At 38.9% G+C, this 22,554-nt stretch overlaps 1 protein-coding gene across 4 annotated transcripts in view; it reads left to right on the top strand.

Annotated features, from left to right (window-relative positions):
- Positions 1-22,554, top strand: part of ZCCHC4 (zinc finger CCHC-type containing 4) — a 43,996-nt gene that overhangs the window by 16,059 nt on the left and 5,383 nt on the right. For 2 of the 4 annotated variants that reach the window (XM_032853908.1, XM_032853899.1), the window contains exons 6-11: positions 6,689-6,761; positions 11,044-11,194; positions 12,856-12,956; positions 17,640-17,699; positions 20,494-20,615; positions 20,847-20,922. In XM_032853908.1, coding sequence (XP_032709799.1) covers positions 6,689-6,761; positions 11,044-11,194; positions 12,856-12,956; positions 17,640-17,699; positions 20,494-20,615; positions 20,847-20,922 — 583 coding nt within the window. The remainder of the gene's footprint in view (positions 1-6,688; positions 6,762-11,043; positions 11,195-12,855; positions 12,957-17,639; positions 17,700-20,493; positions 20,616-20,846; positions 20,923-22,554) is intronic. The other 2 variants (XM_032853923.1, XM_032853914.1) reach the window with 1 other exon arrangement.

Genomic DNA, 22,554 nt, shown 5'->3' with positions numbered 1-22,554 from the left:
GTATTATTTTAAAGGTAGAAGTTTAACTCTGGGGTTCTTATCATAACAGTGCAAACAGTAGCTGGTGTTTGCATTGGGTGTTCGCACTGAGTGCTTGTCCTGGGTGAAACCCTGCTCTCCCTCAGTCAGTCCTCACAAGAGTCTCCCCTGTACAGTACGTGCTGTTATCCTCCTCGTTTTCCAGATGTGAAAATCAAGGTACGAAGAGGTGAAATAACTTGACCTAACAGTGATGAGTGGCCAAGTCAGGATTCAAACCCAGTCATTGTGGCTCCAAAATTAAGATACCCTCTGGGAATAACTTGCTTTTAAATTTGTATAGAAGCTTTTTTTATGTGGCCCATTTCTCTCTTGTCCTAATGTCTCTCCCTTTCCCCATTTTCCCCCGTGCCTGTTCCACGAAGGTTCACATGAGTCAGCAATGGGTTTACAGGTTATTCATATATTTGGAATAAGGCCCTCCTTCATCAGGCACCTTTTCCTTGGAGCCTGGAGATCTATTTATGTCAGATAGGATGTATTGGCTCACATGACTGGAGCCTAGGATCTAGCAGGCCTCCATGCAGGCGAGGTCCTGGGCCTTGCCTGGTGTTGTTCTGGCTGCATCTTTCTCTTTCCACCTCTCGTTCTTTCTCGGGATTGGCTTTATGCTACCATTTACTTCCCGCTCACTGCCAGGGATTTTGGTGGCAGCAGATTTCAGTTTAACTGTTTAGGAAACAGCTCTCTTTCCTGAGAGCCCCAGCAGCACAGCTCCAGGGAGGAACTGGCTTGGCTGGAGCTGTATGCCTATTCCAGAACCTTCTCTGTGGCCTCGCAGGTAGAATTCCCTGGCAGCCCTGACCAAACACATTGAGTGGGTTCACCAAAGGAAACCCTCTCTGACCATAGGTGCAGGGGAGACACACACAGACACAGAAACACACACACACACACACACACACACACAAACACACACGTACGTCACGTGTCCAAAACTGAATTATTTAACGTAATGTGTATCAGTTGTCAGCAGCACTCACCTTCCTACCTTTGGGACTTTTACTTCAGTGAAAATGGTACAGGGTTGTTTTTCTAATAGTACAGTTCTTCGAAGTTACCATGCAGTTTGTTTTTTTATTTCATTCAGGTCAAGTTTTTTCCAAGCTAGTTGTGGTGGACTGGTTTCTACACAAACTAGAAAAAAATCAGTGATTCATCTTGACTTGTTCAAATTTCAAGGATCTCCAGTTTACTTTTTTTTTTTTTAATAGCAGCTTATTAAAGAGACATGGTCTTTAATTCTGTCACCCAAAACATTATGGATTTTGGCTTTTTAGACCTTTTTTATGCATATAAACATTTTAAAAAGTAAAATCAGTCTTTTTTCCCCCACCAAATATCAGGCATATTTTTGTCTTTTAAATTGAGATGTATTTCACATAGAGGAAAGAGGTTTTTAGTATTCTTCACAAGGTTGTGCAGCCATCACCACTACATAATTCCAAACATTTCCATCATCTTTGATGGTGTCTCCATCATGGTCCCCATGAGTGACCTCACCTCTTTCCCCCCTCCCCCAGCCCTTGGCCATCACTAATCTACTTTCTGTCTCTATAGATTTGCTTATTCTGGATATTTCATAAAAATGCATTCATACAATATGTGGCCTTTAGTATCTAGCTTCTTTCATTTAATGTAGTATTTTCAAGGTTCATCAAGTTATACTTTCTTATGGCTAAATAACACTCCATTATAAGGATATACCAAATTGTGTTTATCCATTCATCAGTTTATGGACATTTGTGTCACTTACGCATTTGGTTCTTTTGAATAATGCTGCTGTGAACATTTGTGTGCAAATTTTGTGTGAATATAGGTTTTATTATCTCTTGGGTATTGTGCGAATTTTTTAGGGCTGCGATAAAATAACCATAGATAGGGTGGCTTTAACAACAAAAATTTATTGTCTCAGTTCTGGTGGCTAGAAATTCAAGATCAAGGTATCAGTAGGTTTGGTGACTTCTGAGGTCTTTCTCCTTTGGTTGCAGGTGACCTTCTTCTCACTGTATTCTGACATGGTCTGTCCTCTGTGTGTGTACATCCCCAGTTTCTCTTTGTGGGTCCATATTTCCTCTTTCATAAGGACACCAGTTATCTTGCATCACAGACAACCCTAATAACCTCATTTTATTTTAATTACCTTTTTAAAAGGTCTTCAAATACCGTCATAGTCTGAGATACTGGGGATTAGGGGTTCAGTAGATTAATGTTGAAGAGTTACAGTTCAACCCATAAAGGTTGAATCTTAGGAGTGGAATTGCTGGGTCACGTGGTAGCTCTACTTTTAACTTCTTGAGGAACTGCTAAACTATTTTTTAAGGTGACTACCATTTTACATTTCCACCAGCAATATATGCAGATTCCAATTTCTCCACATTCTTGTCAGCTTTTGTTATTGTCTATCTGTATTTTTAAATAAATTAATTACTTATTTTTTTGAGAGAGATAATGAACACAGGCAGGTAGGGGGAGGGGCAGAGGGTGATGGAAAGAAAGAATCTTATGCAGGGCTTGATCTCAGGACCCTGAGATCATGACCTGAGCTGAAATCAAGCTCAGCTTGGTGAGCTTAACCAGCTGAGCCTCCCGGGCGCCCCTGTTTTCTTTCTAATGTGGTATCTCATTGTGATTTTGTTTTGCATTTTATTAATGGCTCATGATGCTGAACATCTTTTCATGTGCTTATAGGCCATTTGTTTATCTTTTTGGAGAAGTGTCTATTCAACTGTCATTTTTTAATTGGTTATTTGTCTTTGTTTTTGTTAAGTTGAAAAGTAAATATATTCTGGATACTAGACTATTAAAAATTAAATTTTTTAAACATTTCATTTCATTTTAAACATTTCATTTTGTATTGTTCATTCCTAGCGTCCTGATTTATTTTTAAAAAAATGGTGATAAAACACACATTGGTTAAAATTTACCACGTTAGTTATTTATGTGTACAGTTCAGTAGTGTTAAGTAAGTTGAATATCTTCACGTTGTTCTACAGCCAGTCACCAGAACTCTCCATCATAGCTGAATTACTTTTAATTTGAAAGATTTACATGGACCCTTAACTCTTAATGTAAGCTATATGTCTTTTTAGTTTTATCTTTCTTGAGCCTGTATATTAAAATTTCCTGGACAGAGTAGGGGGATGTGGATAAAGTTATTTTGTAACTTATTAAATACTGATACCTTTTTCTTTTTGTATCTATAAACTTCTGTGTATATGTTGGAAACAAAAACTAAAGGTATTGTAATAGTTAGCTTAGCTTCTTTTATATGGAGTCAGTTCTGTAAAAGGTTGACATTGGGTATTGAGAGAGCTCGTTGGGGTACCTGGGTGGCTCATTCGGTTGAGTGTCTGACTCTTGGTTTCGGCTCAGGTCATAATCTCAGGGTTATGAGACTGAACTACACATTGGGCCGGTATGGAGCCTGCTTGGTATTCTCTCTCCCTCTCCCTATGCCTCGTCCCAGTAAATTAAAAAGAGAAAGAGAGAGATTTCATTTTATTGAAACACGTTTGTGGCCAGAGTGAACAGTCTGTTGCCTTTACTGACGATATTGTGGGGTATGGAGTAGCTTCAGATTTTTCACAAGGACCACAATTAAATCAGGAACAAATTCGTATGTAATATAGAGTGACAGCAAGTAGTTACTTTGGACACTTTGACTTTAGTTTGTCATCAGCCTACAAAAGGTCTGTCCAAGGCTTCAGAGAACTACCCCAACTCCAATGTTACATATGCTATAAATATCCTCTTTAGGGGGTCTAAGATATGAAGTTAACATTTGCTAAGATGGATTTTTATAAGCTCCAATTTTAGCATGAAAGATGTGAAACTCTATTTGGCAAACTATCATCCAAATAAAGTTATATCAAAAAAATGGATTTCTTAGGTTCATTTCATGGACTAATTTTATTCAGCTCTTGATTACATTTCCTGTGTATAGAGCATGTTTCACACTTGGTAACTGACTCTCATTTAAAGAGAATGAATGGCCAAATTAAATGAATGTCCTTTTGCAGTTTTCAAGTGCATGCATTTCTGATTGGTTTTGTTTGCCTTATTCAATACAGAGAATAATTCTTCGAGGCCAATTTCATTTTAAGAGGGTAATGTTCAGTGATTTTTCATAATTTAAAATATGAAAAATTATGCTCCCTTGTTTGTATTTGATGGAAACTCAGAGCTGAAATCTTGGCTTTTTTCCTCTCTCTGACTCTGCCTACTGCTGCCCAGAATGTTTTGGACAAGTGTGCTGTGCTGAATTTTATGTAAATAAAATTTTCTTTTTTAATTTTTAGAAAAAGACTATTGTATCTTTGAGAAGCAATACAAAAAAATGGAGAGGGGGTAGAAATATATTTTAAAGGAATTCTATTTTCCTTTGTTCACACTTAACAGCAATGCAAGAAAGAAGAAAATCCTCAAATGATAGTCGATCCACAATGGTACTGGTATTGAGATATACTTACATATAAAATAACTGATATACCTATATTATCCGTTATTTGGAATTTAGTTAATTAGGAAGACATTTGTTTATTGATGGCAATTGACATTTTCCCAGCATTCTGGAATGTTCATCAGGTTACAGTCTATTTCAAATGTTTTTTCAGTTATCCAAACCTTTTATTTCTTCAGTGCAAATTTATGTTTTATGAAATCTGCAGATGTACTGACAGTATCTCAAATGATATTAGGGGACATTGTACTTAGAATGAACAGCTGTTCTTCTGTCTCTACAGAACAAGAAGAAATGGGTTTAGATTATAGGAGGAGAAATTTTGCTTGGACATAAATGTAATTCCCTAACATGAGGGGCATTAAGACGTAAATCTTTATAGCCGATACTTATTAAAGTAGCGATGCCTAGCATTTCAGTATATGCTATGTAGCTGCTTTGTATTAAACACTTTACATATATTTTCTCATTTATACTTACCAATTCCAATGAAGTAAGACACTATTATTTTTTTCCATTTTGTAGATGAAGAAACTGAGGCTCTGGTAGGATAACTAACTCACTAAGGTTACATAGGTAATAGTGAGACACCTGGTGTTTTGTTTTGTTTTGTTTTTTTAAGATTTTATTTGAGAGAGAGAGTGTGTGTGAGAGAATATAGGAAGGAGTAGAAGGGGAGAGAGAGGGACAAGCTGAGTGCAGATCCCTGTGTGGGGCTTAATCCCACAACCCCAAGATCATGACCTGAGCCAAAATCAAGAGCTGAATGCCTAACCGACTGAGCCACCCAGGCCCCCCAAGACCCAGTGTTTGAAACCAGACTGTCTGACTACAGAACCTGTATAACTTTTTTTTTTTTTTAAGATTTTATTTATTTGTCAGAGAGAGAGGGAGAGAGAGCGAGCACAGGCAGACAGAATGGCAGGCAGAGGCAGAGGGAGAAGCAGGCTCCCTGCAGAGCAAGGAGCCCGATGCGGGACTCGATCCCAGGACGCTGGGATCATGTCCTGAGCCGAAGGCAGCTGCTTAACCAACTGAGCCACCCAGGCGTCCCAGAACCTGTATAACTTTTAACCATAGTGTAACATGAAAGGGATAAAGCAGGTCTGTCCATTAGACTACATGCTCATCATGGGCAGCAAGTCAGTTATGGACAGTAAGGGAGGAGTAGAAGTAGAAGCAAAGTGTCATTCTCACGATTTGGTTAAAGAAGTCGTATAAATAAGCATGTGCGCCTGGATTTTTTTCACTAGGTTATGGATTCTGTACAAGGATAGTGTGGTTCGTATGTGAGTTGTTTATAGCAAAATTTTGGAGGTTCACAATGCTATCCTGATATTATACAAAAAATTCAGAATTCAGCAAGAGCTAACAAGACCCATATATATAAAAAGGGGGAAGATGCAGAGACAGACAATACAAATACAGTTAAGGTGTAAAGAAAACTCAGTCTTGTAAGAAATCAAGTAAATGCAAATTTAAACCATAATGTGCTATGAATTTTTAGTAAATTAGCAAAAATTTATAAAATGTTAATGCCCAAAGCTGGTACTTTCATTCATTACTGATTGCATTTTAAAGTAGTATCTTCGAAGAATAAAATTGTTCAATCAGTAAATAAATATCTCTCTTTCCTGGCACTAATTCAGTAAATATGAAATGCACATGCTTATTTTTCTTATATATTGAGAAGCATATTTTATTGAGCTAATCTGCAATAGACAAGAAATGCTTTGTATTAAATATTTTTTTTGTTAACCACAGAAGAAAATAATTAACAGCTGTTGAGCCAAAATGTTGATTCAGTGTTTCTCTTGAAATTATTAAGTATGAGAGATGTATTTTAATTGCCAGCCCACCTCAAACTTAAATTGTATAACAATCTATCAGTAATATCATTGTTTCTGTATAATTCTGTAGTTTGAAGGAACATGTGAATTTTGTATGTGAGTCTTCTGTAGTTTTCTCACTGGTTTATTGACTTGGGAACATAATTTAAGTTTGATATTCATTCATTGTTACTGACTCCCTGAGAGTTTCGGAAAGTATTCTTTATTTCAAGAAACTAAGGAATGATGAAGTTGCTTTTATTAAGGGTGTGATTTTATAGTTTTAAAACTTAGTTTGTATTTACTTACTATATAGCCATAACTGGGGAAATAACTACAGTAATAAATTATTTTACAGGTATTCACAGTTTTATATGGAAGATAGCTTTTGCCATTATAACATGTTTAACCATCACTTCTTTGATGGAAAGGTAAGAATTGCAACCGTTATCCTTGTTATTGCGGAAGAACAAGTTCCAGAGTACCTCCTTTCTTATTTTTTAGAATCCCTCAAGATCAAATCATGACTGTTGCACCATTTATTGATTGGCTTTTTTTTCCCTTCATCTACTGAGTGTGTATCGAGCATCTAGAAGTGATTGTGCTATTCTTCTTTTGTGATTTATCACTGCTTTTTGGATACAGACACACTTTCTTACCACGGCCTCCAGGGCTTTGCCCGATCAGAGACATGCCACCCTCCAGTCTCTCTTCTCATTCCTGCTCTGGGGTTTGTGTTTGTGTTCTGGATGTATGACTCATCTGTGACTGTCTTTTCCACCACACAGGCTTTTGCCCATGCTGTTCCCTCTGCCTTCTAGTTTCTGTTCACTGCACCTCGTCCTTCAAAGCTCTGTTCCAAGTCGCTTTCTCTAGGCTTCCCTTAACCCCAGACAAGGTCAGGCTGTCCTCTGTAGCTGTATGATACTGTAATTAAATAACTCTGTGGTTAGATGTTTGATGTCTGCCTCCCTGGTAAATTTCATGTCCCGATTAAGGGGATTCATAGTTTTATTAGACTAATTCTTAAAAATTAGACAAATTTGAGAGTGACCCCTTATCTGTGAGCTCTGGGTGATAGTGATGGTGATAATGGCAGGGGCCCTCAATGGGTAGCAGAGGGTGGCTTCTTTCAATAATACGATGTTAGTAATGTCACTATGAATAAGCAGCATAGCAGAGCTGATACTTTTACTCCTAGATTGAGCTCTTTGCGAGTCATATTACAAGATAAAAACTATACCCAACCAAGTAATCACACCTGACAGGAAGTTGGCCACAACTGTTTGAAATGATCAAGACTACCTGAAGCACATATCCATATAAGCATGTAAATCAATTTTTCAAAAATTGTGAACCGTGTATAAATATATATTGTTTCTTAAAATGTTAATTAATGATAGAAGAAAAAGCAAGCAAAACTAAAAAAAAACTAGTATCTAGGAAATGAAAACAAATTCTAAATTGTTGGTTGGGATTAAAAAATGAGTCTCCTGATTCAGTCCAGCCAATGATGAACTCCTTCCGTGAGACTCAGTCAGCATTGGGGTATATATTTTTTAGCTGTGATCACCATGAAAACCAAGTATTGAAATAAATAGCAGTTAGAAATAGACATAGTTCAGTTTCCCAAAGGGCTTATGTGGTCAATAATCTCTAGGATTTGAGAACTGATAGATGAGTGTGAAGAAGAGAGAAGAATTGCAGACTCACTTGACAACAGATGATGATGGACTTCTCAGCTAGGCCAGTGGTGGTGGGGAAAATAGAGGTGGGTTCTGTGGGCGTTTCAGAGATGGAAGCCAGAAGGCTCGGTGGTAAGTGTACTGGGGTAGAAGTCACAGATGACTTGGTTGTCTGGCCTGGCTTTGTATTTCATTCTTCAAAACAGAGGAGGGGAAGTTAGAAGTGGAAGTTGGAAATGTTGGGTTTGGGGGGGAAGGTGGAATATTGCTGTAGAGGTATTCAATATGGCTTCTTGGAACTCTGCGGCCTCAGGCTCCAGGGTGTGGTCAGGGGCATGTGTGTCAGGGCCAGCGTCAGAGGAGGTGAAATAACCGAGTGTCTCTTACTGCTGGATGCTGGTTGTGTATGTGCGTCTTGTTTTTCATACCATGACTTTGCTTTCTATCTTGAATAGTAATGGTGAGATAAGAGTGAAATGACGTGGGCACCTGGGTGGCTCAGTGGCTTAAGCCTCTGCCTTCAGCTCAGGTCGTGATCTCAGGGTCCTGGGGTCGAGTCCCTCATCGGGCTCTCTGCTTGGCAGGGAGCCTGCCTCTCCCTCTCTCTCTGCTTGCCTCTCTGCCTACTTGTGATCTCTGTCAAATAAATAAATAAAATCTTAAAAAAAAAAAAAAAGTGAAATGACGTTTGAATACCTAACAGTTGCCTAACCATTGCTTATATTTTAAGAATAACATGTAGGGGCACCTGGGTGGCTCAGTGTGTTGGGCATCTGCCTTCAGCTCAGGTCATGATCCCAGGTCCTGGGATCGAGCCCTGCATCGGGCTCCCTGCTGAGGGAGCCTGCTTCTCCCCTGCCTGCCATTTCCCCTGCTTGTGCTTGCTCTTTCTCTCTCTCTGTATGTGTCAAATAAATAAATAAAATATTTTTAAAAATGTAATATGTAATTAGCCTTTTCCTAGAAAATTCTTTTTAACTTTTATTGAAAGCTTATAGAATTATCTTTTAAGTTTCTAAAATAATGGTTGGAATAAGCTGCCAAGATGAGCTCCACTTTATTTTTCCCAGAAGAAAACAATTGTGTAGCCCAGACTTTCCTTTCTCTATATTTTAGGAGCAGCCTTTACATAGCACTGCAACTGTAGAGATTGATCTCCAGAAAACTATTGTCTTGGATAATTTTATGATGGGCCCTTTTTCTGCCTAGTTCCTGAGTCAAGGTTTTCTGTGGAGGCTTACCATCTACTAATCAATCGCTCAGTATTTAAGTATCAGCCAGGCGCCTGTGAAGGTGTGCAGGGTGCTTTGGGGGATATAAGCCCCTGTCACGGACCATACACACTTCACAGCCCACTGGATTAAAAAGCAGGAGTTCCCTGTGCAGGATTTTCTCATAGAAAATCATATAGTCTTTCAGGTAATAGAAAATGTCATACGCTTTAATGGGCAAGGAGATTGAAGTATGTACAGGGGATCGTTACTTAAAGTACCACGCACCTTGGGGACACCTGGGTGGCTCAGTAGATTAAGTGTCTGCCTTTGGCTCAGGTCATGATCCCAGGGTCCTGGGATGGAGCCCTGTTTGGGTTCCCTGCTCAGCTCCATGCTCTCTCTCCTTCTCCTTCTGCCCCTCCCCCTGCTCATGTGCATGCACTTGTGCTCTCTCTCTCTCAAACAAGTAAGTAAATAAATCTTTAAAAAAAATAATAAAGTACCAAGCACTTTTTTAGTGATGATTGAGATGAAAGACAGAGTTAAGACACTGTCAGCATTGGTGGCATAAGCAAGCATCTGGTTTCCACAGGTGGCCAACATTTAGGACCCTCAGCAGGTCATGACTGGACGTCATACCGTTGATTCTTACCTGGAAACAAATGTACGCTCTTGGTTTTTTAATTTGGCTAAGACTTTAGGTTTCATTTACTTGTTTCTTTTCTTTTCCTACTTTTAAGTCTAAGGAACTGGAAGGTTTTTCAATAACATCATCTGTACTGTAAGTCCTTGTTCATGTAGGCAGGTTAAGGAAGTGCCAGGCGGCACTTGAAAAATGATTAACCTTCCTGACACGCCATCCCTCGCTCCAGGACTTCCAGCGGGAAGTTAATAAAGACTGTCCCCGGGAAAGGGGATTAGGATGTTGTCGTTTTTCCTCTCATCAATTGAGTCTTCTAAATTGATTTAGTAGTAAAACAATATATTTTTTATTATAAAGTACATATGGGTTTATTAAAGTTTAAAATGCCATTAAACTTTAAAGTCTTAGGCTATTCTGTATACTGTTGATTTGCTTTTATAGGTGAGTGCTTGAAAATGACTGCGAAGTCAGTAGACTGGGGTTAGTGTTATAGGTATATCTCTTATTATCTGTTCTCGCGAAGCAGAAAATAATATATATGCTAGACAGTGCCTAATGTTAATTTTACAGTGACTAAAAACACTTCGTTAATAGCCTGGTTTCGTGGCTTGGCCAAGCTTTGTTGTTTGTGGACTTTCATTCATTTACTTAGTGTGCGTGTCCAAACATGTCTGTCCAACACCTGCTGCCCAGCGACGTGTGCGAGGTGACTGGTAACGCGTAGCTCTTATTAAACTGAACTCGTGGTGGACAAACCACACAGGAAAAAAATAGGTCTTATTCGTCTTTGTGTCTCCAGTGTTTAGCTCAGTCCCCGCTTCTGTTTGTGGGATTGAATTTAGTGTTTTAGATAGTCTTCATGGGTAATGAGTTTTTCTCTCTTGGGTTACTAAATTTAGTTTTTTAATTTAACCATTTGAAATGTGTAGTCCTCTGATAGGGATGGTGCTTGAATTTGCAATTTTAAAAACGTGCTTATCAAGGAACCCAAAAGATAAAATCTCCTGGGGGCTGAATGAGAGAGGCTTCCGGATGTCACTGAGGGACTCTGGGGTGGCAGGATGGGTGAGGTTTCAGGACAAACAGTGGGACTGAGCCTATTGCATTCTCTGAATAGGATGGAGTGCCTCCCTCTAGTCCTCATTTAGAAATGAATTTTTATTTGTTCCAGGCTGCCCTTGAAGTATGCAGAACATTTTTACAGGAAGATAAAGGTGAGGGAGTCATTATGGTGACGGATCCTCCTTTTGGTGGCTTGGTTGAACCTCTGGCTGTTACATTCAAGAAGTTAATTGCTATGTGGAAAGAAGGTCAAAGCCAAGGTGTGTAATTTATTACTTACTGTGAAATAAACATGTATCTGTGTATCTGCTTTCTGTCAAATATTAGCAGAGCTCAGTGAATCAGAGCTCTGATAAAATATACATGTCTTGAGTTTTGTGTGTGTGTTTTTTTTTAAACAGGCTTATTTGAGAATGCGGGAGACTTCATTATCATGATACACTTCGTATTATCCTAATCACATGTTCTCAACATGACTTGTAGGTGAACATAAGGAGACCTTATGAAGAATAGGAGTAAACTGTTGTAATTTATTCAATAAATACTTACCGAGTGGCCCCTGTGTGCAGGTACTGTTTAGGTGCTAGAAATAGAGACTGAACCAGACAGATACGTATTCCTGCCTACATGGATCTTACATTACATATACCTGAAGTCTTGCCCACAGCTCTAAGAGGGGGCCCAGTCTCTGGCTCAGAGCTCTAAACTGTGCCAAGATTTGGGTAGGAAGATCGGATATGCACGAACCGTACAGTGGTTATCAGTGACAGACAGATACCCACATGGACAGAGGTGGGTTAATGGCTGGGGGTTATTATTCAGTTTAAAGTGCCTTAGGCCTTCAAAAATTTTATTTAATTAACTGTCTAATTAGTTGGTATGATCATTTTTTAGTTTCCAGTTTGCAAATTGATAAACTGTAAGAGTGTCAGGAATTTGTGATCAGGTTTCTCCTTTAATTATGCTACATAAATAATGTGCTTTGGAGACAGAATGCAAAAGAAATCTGAAACATGACTCATAGTGTTAAGTATTCTACTTATTTTCAGTTCTTAAGTCCACTGATCAGAATGGATAAAGTAAGTCAGTGTTATTGAAGAAGCAATGAAGAGCTCCTCTTCTTTGAATTTCAATGGGCTTGAATTTCAGTTCTGCCACTTATTAGCTGCATGAACTTAAAAAAATGACTTAAATCTTATGGCTTCAGTTGCCCTGTCTATGAAATGGGATTATTATTATCTAACTCCAGGGGTTACTATACGGAGGTAATATATAGAAAGTACCTGGCATTGGGCTCAGCCTGTATGAGGTGCTCTGTAAATAATAGCTATGTCCCCTGTCATTGAAGTTAATTTTGATTGTTTTTAAGAATCTCCCATGCTTCAGGAAAGATCGATTCATCCCTGAAAACAGACATAACGAGTTGTGGCAGAGCTGGGATGCTGACCTGAGGCCTTCTGCCTTCTGGCCCAATGCTTCCTGCCACCATAACGCAATGATCTTGGGGCTTCCAAGGCAGGCTCCTTGTCATTCCCCACTTAATGGTGATATCTTTGCCTTGACCTAGAATACAGAGATTGTGTGTGTAAGGACTACTCTTATTTACCATTTATACCTGCATTTAATGTAAATGTAATATTTCCTTTAATGAATTAAATTCATTCATTCATTCATAAATTAATTAAATGAATATTTCATTTAATATTGTAAATGTAATGTAATATAAAAGAATATTTCCATTGACTTTTGGGAAAGGTCAAGTTGTAAATGGCACTCTGGTAAACATTCTTTTCTTTTGTATGATTTAAGTGATTTGAACAATTGTAATTTCTCCCAATATTAGAGGTCTTTCAGTTACAGCTCTTTTATTTTTTTTCAATATCAGTTTCTTATTTTCTTTTCCTTTTTTGTGACCCATTAGATAGCAATCAAAAAGAACTACCCATATTCTGGATTTTCCCCTATTTTTTTGAATTCCGAATTCGTCAGTTTTTTCCAAGCTTCTGCATGCTGGATTACCAGGTATAGTAAATATTCTGTTTTCTGGCACGGTTGATGAATGGGCATTCTGCTTAAGTAAATATTCTGATGAGACAATCCATTGATTTTAGTAAATGAAAATATCATAAGCTGTATTAAACACTAAAATTGAAACATACATGGCTTAGTCCAGAGGTTCCTAAATGTAATTCTTAGGGTGCTGAAATCTATATTAAAAATATAGATTCTTAGGTGCCAAAATATACATATGAAGTCAAAATTAGAGGGTACAGCCCCAAGAAGCCACATTTTACCGAACTTCCAAGGTGATCCTGCAGCGCAGCCAGGTTTTAGACCAGCTGACCTCACTGGCCCCAAAGTCATTGTTATGAACAGGAGTTTTGTCTGTTCAGAGGTTGTAGAGAAGTTGGTCGCTTTTTCTGGTCGGTGGAATGTCAGCTACACTTTACTGTGCCACTCAGAGGATGCCAGGAGCTCTGAAGGGAGGTGTGTCTGAGGTGGCAGGTGTCAGAGAAGCAGAGAGGCTGAGGTCCGTGTGTGTGGGCGAGTGTGCTGATTTCAGGGTGGAGTTGACTGGCCCTCCTTCCCACCTCTGCCCTCAACTCTTGCTGCTTTAATGTCTACTTTCCTGCCTTCATTTCCTTGGGTTCTGAAGTTAACCCCCTTGTCACCATCACCGTGTGGGGTCACCAGGTGGCCACTGCTTCTTCTTTTGTAATGAGATCTTTCTCTTTGAGCTTTCTGAGCAATGGACTACCTTGATGAAGGCTTTTTCTGCCCTAGAACTAAAAATGAACATGTCTTCACTCCCGTTCCAAGCTAGCACTTGGGTCTCATCTTTCTAATCTTGAAGGCATTTACCATTAGGAAAATTAGTTAGAAATTCTGAAAGAAACAATGTTACCAAAAATGAGAGGGCAAACCCTACCTGTGATTCCATCCCAAGTAGCAAATATCATAATTTGACACATTTTACGGGTTTGTAATCATAGCAGATGAATCTGAATTCTGCATTCTTCACTGTGTAAGTGTACATTTTAAAATGTAGCTCCATAGTCTTTATGCTATTAATCACTTTATTTTCTTTTAAAGATTTTATTTATTCATTTGACAGCGTGCACAAGCAGGGGGGAGTGGCATGCAGAGGGAGAGGAAGAAGCAGGCTCTCCACTGAGCAGGGAGCCCAATGTGAAGTGTGATCCCAGGACCCCAAGATCATGACCTGAGCTGAAGGCAGATCTTCACCAACTGAGCCTTCCAGGCACCTGCTTTTAATCACTTTAAATTATTTCATTAGCAGGTTATATTATCAATTGTTAGCTTTTTTTTTTTTTAAACACACAGTTTGCTCTCACCTTTATGGTACCATAAATAACACTGCCATAAACATCTCTGATTCACATAATTTTTTCCATATTTTACATAACTTCCTTAAAATAAATTTCCAAAACTGAAATAGTGTTCCAAAAATTATGTTATCAAATTGAATGGACATTTTTATGGCTACTGAACCGTATAACAGTTCCTTTCCAAAGTTTATAGCACAAGCCATTTTAACCTTGACTTCTTGAGCTCTGCATTAGACAAAGTCCACATCCTAATTCTTCCCAAATCTGGTTTACTTTCCTTTTCTGGAGCACATAGTTCTGTTTCTTGTCTGAGGGGTACTTCTAGTATTGACATTTGCAGTACAGAGATAGCAGGCATATCCTAAAGACGTTAACTAAATAAACTATTTTCAGTTGTCAGGAGTGCCTGCTGCCTTTGACAGTGAATAATCATCTAGTACATCTAATACAATGTCTGGCACAGAGTAGGTGCCTTGCACTTATTGAATTTTTGAAAAACAGTGTGAACTCCAGAATTGAGAAGGACCTGAGTTTTAATCCTGGTTCTGCCACTTACTTGTGAGGCCTACACATTTTATCTTGTGACTTGTTAAATAAGCAGAGTAATAATATATCTGCCTCATAAGTTTTTAGGAATTATTTGAGATAATACATGAAGAGCCTTAGCCTTGTCCCGAACACAAAGCAAATGTAGAACAATGGTTATTGCTCTCAGCCTTGTCAAGACCAATCAGGTAGTCTCTGGGTGCAGGTAAAACTCTACTTTGGGTATTTTATTATTTTTTTTGTACAGTATATGAAACATAAGGTCCCTCAGAAAACTGTTCCATGCACATTTAGAAATGAGTTTTCACTGCAGGCAAGAGTTTGAAATGGCAAAGAAGCCAAAGAAAGCAGATCCAGAGTAGAGTGCACAAGAGAGGTTCATGTGGAGAAACCAGCCATGGCTTGTTTTGACGGTTTGTGTTACTAGAAAGGAACTTGTGGAAATTCTGGAGTCTGAGTTTTGAGAAACAGTTCCAAGGTCCAAGTTTACAGTGTATGGGTGAAAAAAGTTTCTCTAACTAGGCCATTTCAGACTGGGTATCAGACAAAGTGAAAAGCAGTCTTTAGAAAGGAGAAAGCCAAACTTTGAAAAGAAAAACTAGAATAAGGTCTGTGAAACAAAATAAATCTTCGTTTTTCCTGATTTCTACTAAAGAGAAGAACACTGCAGCCCATTGCATGCTCAGATGGAGAAACTGATTTTTACCATATCTCCTGTTGTGTTTATAAGCCTTCATTTGTCATACCTGACCTTGATGTTCCGTCCTTCATTCTTTTCTTAATTTCTTTCTTTCTTTCTTTTTTGAAAATTTCTCTGGAGTTATTATTATCCTTTCTGAAACTTTTGCCTTCTTTTCTTTCGTTATTTTAACCTTATTTTATAGTAATTTCTTTTCTGGTGTATATTAGCTGCCTTCATCAAATGAAAAATTTGGAAGTCTCTTGTCTCCTTCACAGGTCTTCTGCCATAGACCTTGATTAGACTTCTTTCTCACATTGCCCAAGATGATTATAAGCCAGCAAACCACAATGCAGTAAAAAAACCAAAATCACTAAATCTCTTTTGTTTGAAATACTTTTCAGGTAAGAGGGAGGCAGAAATGCTGCAGATCTTCATAAAATGTAAATTATGTAGACTCTTCAGTGATAAAGCACTTGATGAGTACAGAATAAAATAGTCACCAAAAGGGCACCGGGGTGGCTCAGTCGGTCAAGTGTCTGCCTTCGGCTCAAGTCATGATCCCAGAGTCCTGGGATCGAGTCCCATATCAGGCTTCCTGCTCGGTGGGGAGTCTGCTTCTCCCTCTCCCTCTGCCTGCCATTCTGCCTACTTGTGCTCTCTTATCTCTCTGTCAAATAAACAAAATCTTTAATAAAGAAAATAGTCACCAAAGACCTAGAAAAGCAAGAATTTTATTAAGGGCAGATTAGAAAGGAAGGATGTAATAATGAAAAGAAATTTTGACCCAGAGTTAGAAGTGTGAGTCCTAGCACACTGCCTTTTAGAGGCTCTTTAATTTGAAGAGGGAAAAGTCAGTTTATCTTTCCTGGCCTCTGTTTTCTTACCTATAAAATAAAATGATTGAATGAGGAAAGAGATGGCAGATAAGTTTCACTTTTAGTGCTAAGCCTGATGAATTCATAGTGACTTTCTGGAGAATTTGTTGAGAATACCAGGCTCAGTGGCAGGGAGTAGTGTGTGATTGATTAGTGATGTCTGCCGCAGGGGTCCGGTTGGGGCGAGGTGACATTCAGGTCCTGTGTTTACCATATCTGAACTAGATCACCTCACTTCCCTTCTACCAGGAACATGCTACGATCCATCTCTTGTTTTTCCTTAATCCGGGACATTTGTCTGGATTGTTAAAAGTAGAGCTTTGTTTTGTTTTGTTTTAAAGCTATCCCTTAAAAAATCATCCTATGTAGAAAACTGTTTTTCAAGGTTAGTTTTGTGTTCAGAAGTTAAGATATTTTGACAGGAATTTCTGACAAGTGATTGCAAATTATAAGATGACAACTGAAATTCTTAAAACCTGATGTGTAATAAATATAAACATTTAATGGGTTTGGAGTGACAAGGGGAATAAAATATATACTATATATAGATAGCTATTCTTTTATTTATTTTTTAAAGATTTTATTTATTTATTTGACAGAGACACAGTGAGAGAGGGAACACAAGCAGGGGTAGTGGGAGAGGGAGAAGCAGGCTTCCTGCTGAGCAGGGAGCCTGATGCGGTGCTCGAGCCCAGGACCCTGGGATCATGACCTGAGCTGAAGGCAGACACTTAACGACTGAGCCACCCAGGCATTCCTAAATAAGAGGTATGTGGGATATGGGGAATATGACTAAAAGACCTTTTTGCTCTGGTGGAAGTTGGCTGATGGCGATCTTTTGATGCAGTGAAATTAAGTAGATCACAGTCCCGAGGAAGTTAGGAAAATACAAGTACTCTGTCTTATTTCATTCATCTTTGTTTCCCTGCTGGATGCCTAGAACATAGTAGGTGCAAAATGAATGTCTGTTGACCTGAACGTCTTGGTTTCCGTATAACTGGTTTCAGTCCCATGTCACAGAAGAAATTTGCGTATAGATAAAATTAAAAGTTAAGAATCGCAGAGATTCTGTGCTTTCCCTCATTTCTATACAGTACTTCATCACATTAATCAGTTCCATGGGAGAAATTTTCTATTTGAAAATGCCTCTCATCATCATTGTGAGTGAAATGTCAGAGATAATGATGGGAAAATGGTGTATCAGCTCTAGCACTAGTGATAGGCAATTTGCAAAATTGTGTTTGCTTTACAGCGCTTCCATAGGACGTTTATTTGTGTGGATGAAGCTATGAAATATGGATGTATGTTAGAGGTACATTAATTTACCCTAGCAGCATGCGTTTTACATACCATATGTTTATAGTTAATTAGCACAACAAACCCGCATTTAAAAATAATAATAATCTCAATTAGGTTATGCAAAATCAAGCAATCAACTACCTTCCTGACACATACGTTCTCTGACTCCTTGGGAAACCATAAAGAGATTGTTCTTTCTTTCCTCCTTTTCCATCTGCTATGTATTGTATTGCATGGAATATTCCATTTACTAGAAATCTTTCTAAGGCCCTCCTTTCCAGCATTTGAAGATCTTTGAAAGGTTCTCTTGGGAAGAATTTTTTTTTCCTTAGGACACTCACAAGTGTTCAAAATATCTTTGTTGAATTTAATAAAGTGTCATATATTTATTTAATACATAGAGGAGTGCTTAGGGGGAATTATGAATTGAAATCATTTAAAAAAACTACTTATGGTAATATTTTAAGGTGATTTTGAAGTAAAATCTGCTTTGTATCTTAGCCTCTAATAGGTGACATATATTCACAGAAATTTTAAGTTGGAAAGAACCATTAGGGGTGTAACGTAGGCTAACTTCCCACCATAATAATCCTCTCCACTAAATTCATGACAAGCCGTCACCCGGCCTCACTTGAATGCTTTCAGTGAGCAAAGTCCTGCAGCCTTACAAGGCAACTCAATTTATTTAATAGCTCTAATCGTTAGAAAATTTTCTCATATTGAGATAAAATATGCTCCCTATTAACTTCTAACCATTGGTCCTACTTCTGTTCTCCAAAGCAATAAAGGCTGAGTCTCATTTCAATTCCACTGACACCCCTTCAGTTATAAAATAGCTATCAGATTCTCCTAGTTTGCGCTTTTCTTAATAAACACCCCAACACATTAAACAACAAATCTTCATTCCCATTACTTTTGGTAGAAACGAACTGGTTTTATCAGCATCTCCCTTCATATCCAGTGACTGAATGCAGCACTTCACGTGATCTAACCTCGTCCTTTGCTTGTTATGATATTGCACTTCCTTACAGGGCGGCTGTGAGCCCACGCCAGCTTTCGCACAGTTAGCCAGACTATGGACTCATGGTGCTGAGAGTTAGCCAGAACTCCCAGGGTTTCTTGTTTTGTTTTGTTTCCCCACACTGTCTCTTGTCTTACTGGGTCTCCTATGGCACTTCCCCCCACCCCACTGCTATAGCTTGTTGATCTCTCTTCCTGAACTCGCTCACCTGCTAATGTGGTAGCTGTGGGCAGGGCTGTATGGAGAGCTTAGGAATTTCTCATTAAAGCCCTCTCTTTCCATTGTCAGTAAGTCCTTACATTTTTGTGCTTTGCTTATTAAATAGAGCTAGTTTGCAAGCCATTTCTTTTGAACAACTTTTAAGTGTATTCTTGTTTAGAATCTGAACAGTTCATTATAACATATTTGAAAGTTGGGCTGTACCTTTACCGACTTCATAAAAATCTCACAGTATTCTTGTGGATAATCTAGAACAATGGTGCTCAAACTTTAGTGTGCCAGGAGGGCTTGTTAAGAATACAGGTTTGGGGGGGGGCAGCGTGCCTGGGTGGCTCTGTGGGTTAAAGCCTCTGCCTTCAGCTCAGGTTCATGATCCGAGGGTCCTGGGATCGAGCCCCGCATCGGGCTCTCTGCTTAGCATGGAGCCTGGTTCCCCCTCACTCACTGCCTACTTGTGATCTCTCTCTCTCTCAAATAAATAAATAAAATCTTAAAAAAAAATAAGAATATAGATTGTGGGGCCTGACCCTCAGGAGCTTCTGTTTTAGGAGGTCCTTTGATGGGGCAAGAATGCGCTTTTCTAACAAGATCTCAGGGGCGACGCTGATGTGGCTGATCCAGACTCCGTGCTCGGAGAATTACTGATCTAAAGAAAGATGGACCTAGTGACTAGGTGGATTCTGAGCAGGCTTGAATCCAAAGTGAGAATGTGTGTGGATAGCAGAGAGGCTGGAGAAGGAGATGAGAGCAAGAAGCTAATAAACATTGAGCCTGTTAGCTCCAGCTTCAGATGCTCTGTCAAGGCTGAAAGCTGAGGTAGGGTTCTTGAGGAGAGGTAAATGTTTGAAATAGTCACAACCATTGTTGTGAATCTCTCTCTTCATCTGCATCTTTCTGTCTCTACCATATATATGCCAGGCCCCGAACTTGGCATTTTATGCACATTGTCTCATGTAACCTTCCCAGCATCTCTGAGGCAGGGCTCAGTAACCTCCTTTTCCAGGTGAGAATTATGTAAATTTGCCTCGAGGCACCAACAGGTGAGTGGCAGAGTTGCTCTCTGGTCCCCAGCCCTGTGCTTGGCCAGGGCATAAGAGGTCAAATGGTGAACGGTGGGGGTTCGAAGTAAGGCTGTGCTGGGACTTGGTGACCTGCAAACTGACAAGCAGCTGATTTCACACACAAAAATGAAAAGCTCCAGCCAAGTCATCACACATCTTCAAGGTTGGAATTCTTTAGCACCAAAAGCTGAATTTGTAATTCCTTAATAGACCTTCTTATGAAGTCTGTTGTTTTTGGATAAAAGATTACAGTTGTTCTCTTAAGATCAGGCTATATGAATCTATCATAACAAAGTTTACCTTTTCCATAATGGAATTTCACCACCACCGAGGCCCCTCAGAGTCTGTCGATTAAGAAGTAAACTTTTGCTTTTAAGAATTTTGTCTTAAATACTTTGGTTTAACTCCTCTCTTGGCACCAGCTTGTTCTTTATTGGTTAAAGAGTCTTTGTAGATGTTGACTCCTTTGAGTGAATCTTCTTTTTCAATTTTTTTAAACTTTCTAGGTAGATTATGATAATCATGCACTTTATAAACATGGGAAGACAGGTCGAAAACAGTCTCCTGTGCGTATTTTCACCAATATTCCACCCAACAAAATAATCCTTCCTAGCGAGGAAGGGTACAGGTAAGATCTTAGTGAGGCCTTGTAATACATGAGTCACTGAGAATCAAGTTCTATATGTCCAACATCAAAATGCTTTTAATAGTGACTCATATAGTTCTTCTGCTACCTTTAAATTTGGTCTATAATTTTGAATTGAATTTGGATTACACTCCGTTTTTGTAACAAGTGCCATTTACCTGCTCTGTGAATCTTCTTGAAAATGTGCAGCTGATTTAAGTCTTTCTTCCTTAGATTTTGCCCTTTGTGTCAACGGTATGTTTCCCTAGAGAATCAACACTGTGAGCACTGTAATTCTTGTACCTCCAAGGTATAGTTTCTCTAGAATGCATTCTTATTCATATATATTTGTTTTATTTTAGCTTATTCGTTTCATTACATTTGCTTAATGTTATTTTTTTTAAAAGATTTTATTTATTTGAGAGAGAGAGAGAGTGAGCACAAGCTGGGGGGAGGAGAAAAGGGAGAAGCAGAAGGATACTCCCTGCTGAGCAGGGAGCCCAAAGTGAAGCAGGGCTCAGTCCTAGGACCTGGGGATTGTGACCCAAGCCGAACGCAGACGCTTAACCGACTGAGCCACCTAGGGACCCCAATGTTATTTTAATAACATTACAGTTTCTATTACTGTATTATTTATTTTTGTATATCATTTATTATACTTTAATACAGTGTTTCTAATTTTAAAGTAGGACAGCCTTTAAAAAATAAGTGCTTTAAAAAAAAAGTGCCTTCATCGTTATTAGCAGTTAATTGAGTTCACTTTTTTTTTTTAAGATTTTATTTAGTGGGGCAAGAGAGAGCACAAGGCGGGGGGACGGGAGGGCAGACGTAGACTGAGAAGCAGCCCTCCCCACCCCCCCACCCCTCCCACTCCCCACCCCACCACGCAGGGTTCAGTCCCAGGACACCAGGATCATGACCTGGGCCAAAGGCAGATACTTAACCGACTGAGCCACCCAGATGCCCCTAAATTCACTTTATGTGAGGTACTGTATGATTACTAAAATTAGGAGTGTCTCAAATAAGACGTGAGGTGAGTGCTGAACTTTGTTGAGGATAAAATTAAGATGTTTCAAATAAGGAACTGAACCACAAGATAGCATCCCTATTTTGTTGAAACAGTAAGAACATACACTGTGCACTTTTCATGTACCAGGGCCTTCCCTGAGGGCTGTCCATGGATTAACTCAGTTACCACACAAAGCCCTAGTAGAGAAGTACTCTCCAGTTTTTACAGGTCAGGAGGGACTACAGGGATATACCTCCTACTCATTGTCTTAAGGAGGTAGGGTGGCCCTTTAGGTGCCTTAAATCCAGTCAGAAAGAACAGGTGAAGTTTAGATTGGCTAATATGCACAAATGATTTGCCAAAGGAAAGGCTGTATTTTTTATAACCATCATAAAGTACATTTTGCATAACTTTATCATTTTGTTATTGGTTATACTTGTTTTTAACTGTGGTAGCACATCTGATTACATGTATTTTCAGTCAGCGGAGATATTATCGGGTCCCTTATTTTAAAAAAATTATGCCCAGGTCATTTTCATAAAGCTCAAAATGAGGAAACAACATTTTATTATTTAGAGACACACACATAAGTGGTAAAAATAAACAAAGGCAAGGAAGTGACCATCACAGAAACCAGAGTACGTGTTACTTGGTGGGGCAGAGGAATGCCGGATTGGGAAGGGTGCCTGGGGGAGTGTCTAGGGGGTTAGCAGTATTCTCTTGACCTATTGGGATTCATCAGTGTGTACTTCATAACACTCATTAAACTGGACATGTAAGTGTCTTACATACTTTTCTAGGTAGTTTTAGTTCACAGATTTAACATTACCCAAACAGTACCGTGTAATTTCTATCTTTTTAGATGATCTAAAGTTCTCAAATTCGAATTTCATTAAGGATTATGCTGCATAGGCACGTAAAAGTTATGAATCA

Source organism: Lontra canadensis, unplaced genomic scaffold (genome assembly GCF_010015895.1).
Source record: "Lontra canadensis isolate GAN:19392208 unplaced genomic scaffold, GSC_riverotter_1.0 scaffold1, whole genome shotgun sequence".
NCBI classification, from domain to species: domain Eukaryota; kingdom Metazoa; phylum Chordata; class Mammalia; order Carnivora; family Mustelidae; genus Lontra; species Lontra canadensis.
This window is presented reverse-complemented; position numbering and strand designations above follow the sequence as displayed.